Source organism: Mesitornis unicolor, unplaced genomic scaffold, assembly GCF_000695765.1.
Source record: "Mesitornis unicolor isolate BGI_N332 unplaced genomic scaffold, ASM69576v1 scaffold25624, whole genome shotgun sequence".
NCBI classification, from domain to species: Eukaryota; Metazoa; Chordata; class Aves; order Mesitornithiformes; family Mesitornithidae; genus Mesitornis; species Mesitornis unicolor.
The window spans coordinates 10,140-11,370 of NW_010179774.1; the positions used below are offsets into that span (position 1 = coordinate 10,140).

General features: G+C 61.3%; 1 protein-coding gene across 1 annotated transcript in view; it reads left to right on the forward strand.

Annotated features, from left to right (window-relative positions):
• Positions 1-595: 595 nt before the first annotated feature.
• The window catches only part of COMMD8 (COMM domain containing 8), a 6,752-nt gene continuing 6,116 nt past the window's right edge, over positions 596-1,231 (forward strand). The window contains exon 1 of the mRNA XM_010182902.1: positions 596-640. Coding sequence (XP_010181204.1) covers positions 596-640 — 45 coding nt within the window. The remainder of the gene's footprint in view (positions 641-1,231) is intronic.

The window sequence follows — 1,231 nt, forward strand, 5'->3', positions numbered from 1 at the left end:
CATTCACATCAACTTAAGGCACAGAAGGTCATTGCTAAAGCTAAAACCTGTGCCGTAAACCTCCTCTGCTGTCTGCTCAGCATTCGCCTCCCACTTTGGCAAAGCAGAGACAAGAAAGGAGTTGTTCCTGGTAAACGCTGTACCGACAGCATGGACCTCTGTAGTTAGTATTCCTCCTGACTTCCTCAGTTTCATTTACTGTCGGAGAAGATGTGGCGCCTGTGGTAAGCCTTGAACATCCTCCTCTGCCATCAGTTGGAAAGGAGTGAAAAAGCAAAGCTGCAAAACAGCAGAATGTAAAAATAGCTGCAGTGTTATTGCATATAAAAGCTCGTAAAATCTTGGGGGGGGGCGTTCAACTTCATTTGCCGTCTGACCGAAGGCTGCACAGAGCGGCACTTTGCCCCCCAGTCCCACTGGGTAATTCCCGCGGCGTCGGGGCAGGCGTTGGGACTCGAACCAGCAATCCGGAGCGAAAGAGGGCGCGGTCTTTGACCTGCGCATGCGCATCACCGCCGGATGGGTGGGGAACGCGCGTGCTCGCGGGCCGCCTGTGCGATCACGTGCCTGCTGGCGGGGCGGGAAGACTCGGGAAATGCTGCGGCTGCTGGAGAAGGTCCCGCTGGGACCTGCCCTGGGGGTGGGCTTCTCGCATCCCCGGCCGGGCGGCAGCGCGGCCTCAGCGCCTCTGAGGCAGATGGAGCGGCGGCCGTTGTGCCGAGGGCAGCTTCTTTCCCTTAACTTTGGCCTTCCAGGCCGCCGTGAAGCGGACTTGAGAGGGTAGGGGCGCTGCGGGAGCAGGCGCCTGCCCGCTGGTCTCAGTCGCGGTCGGGCGGTTTCCGGTAACGGCCCTCGAGGCTGGGGAGGGCGGTGTTTGCCGAAGGTAGGCCGAGGTGCCGCTCTATGGCACCTGCGAGGGAGACAGAGCCCGCCGTACGCTGCCCCGCTGGGCCACAGAGCGGTGCGGCACCCCTCTCTGGCCTCTTGGGGCTGGCCGCCGCACAGCCTTCCCTCGCCAGCCTTTCGGGGCCTCTCCAAAATGAAAACGCGGGCTTAAAATGCGCTGTGCGTGCACCCAGCGGGTGTGTCTGCGCTCGCTTTGCTGTTAGGTTACTCGAGATGGCTCTTCCCAGCGCAGGTCTCCTTCCTCTGTAAACCGGTGCTGAGGGGCCTGGCCTGCGTGCCGGAATTCACGGCTGGTCCCTGAGAGGCTCCCGCAAATTTCCGTCCG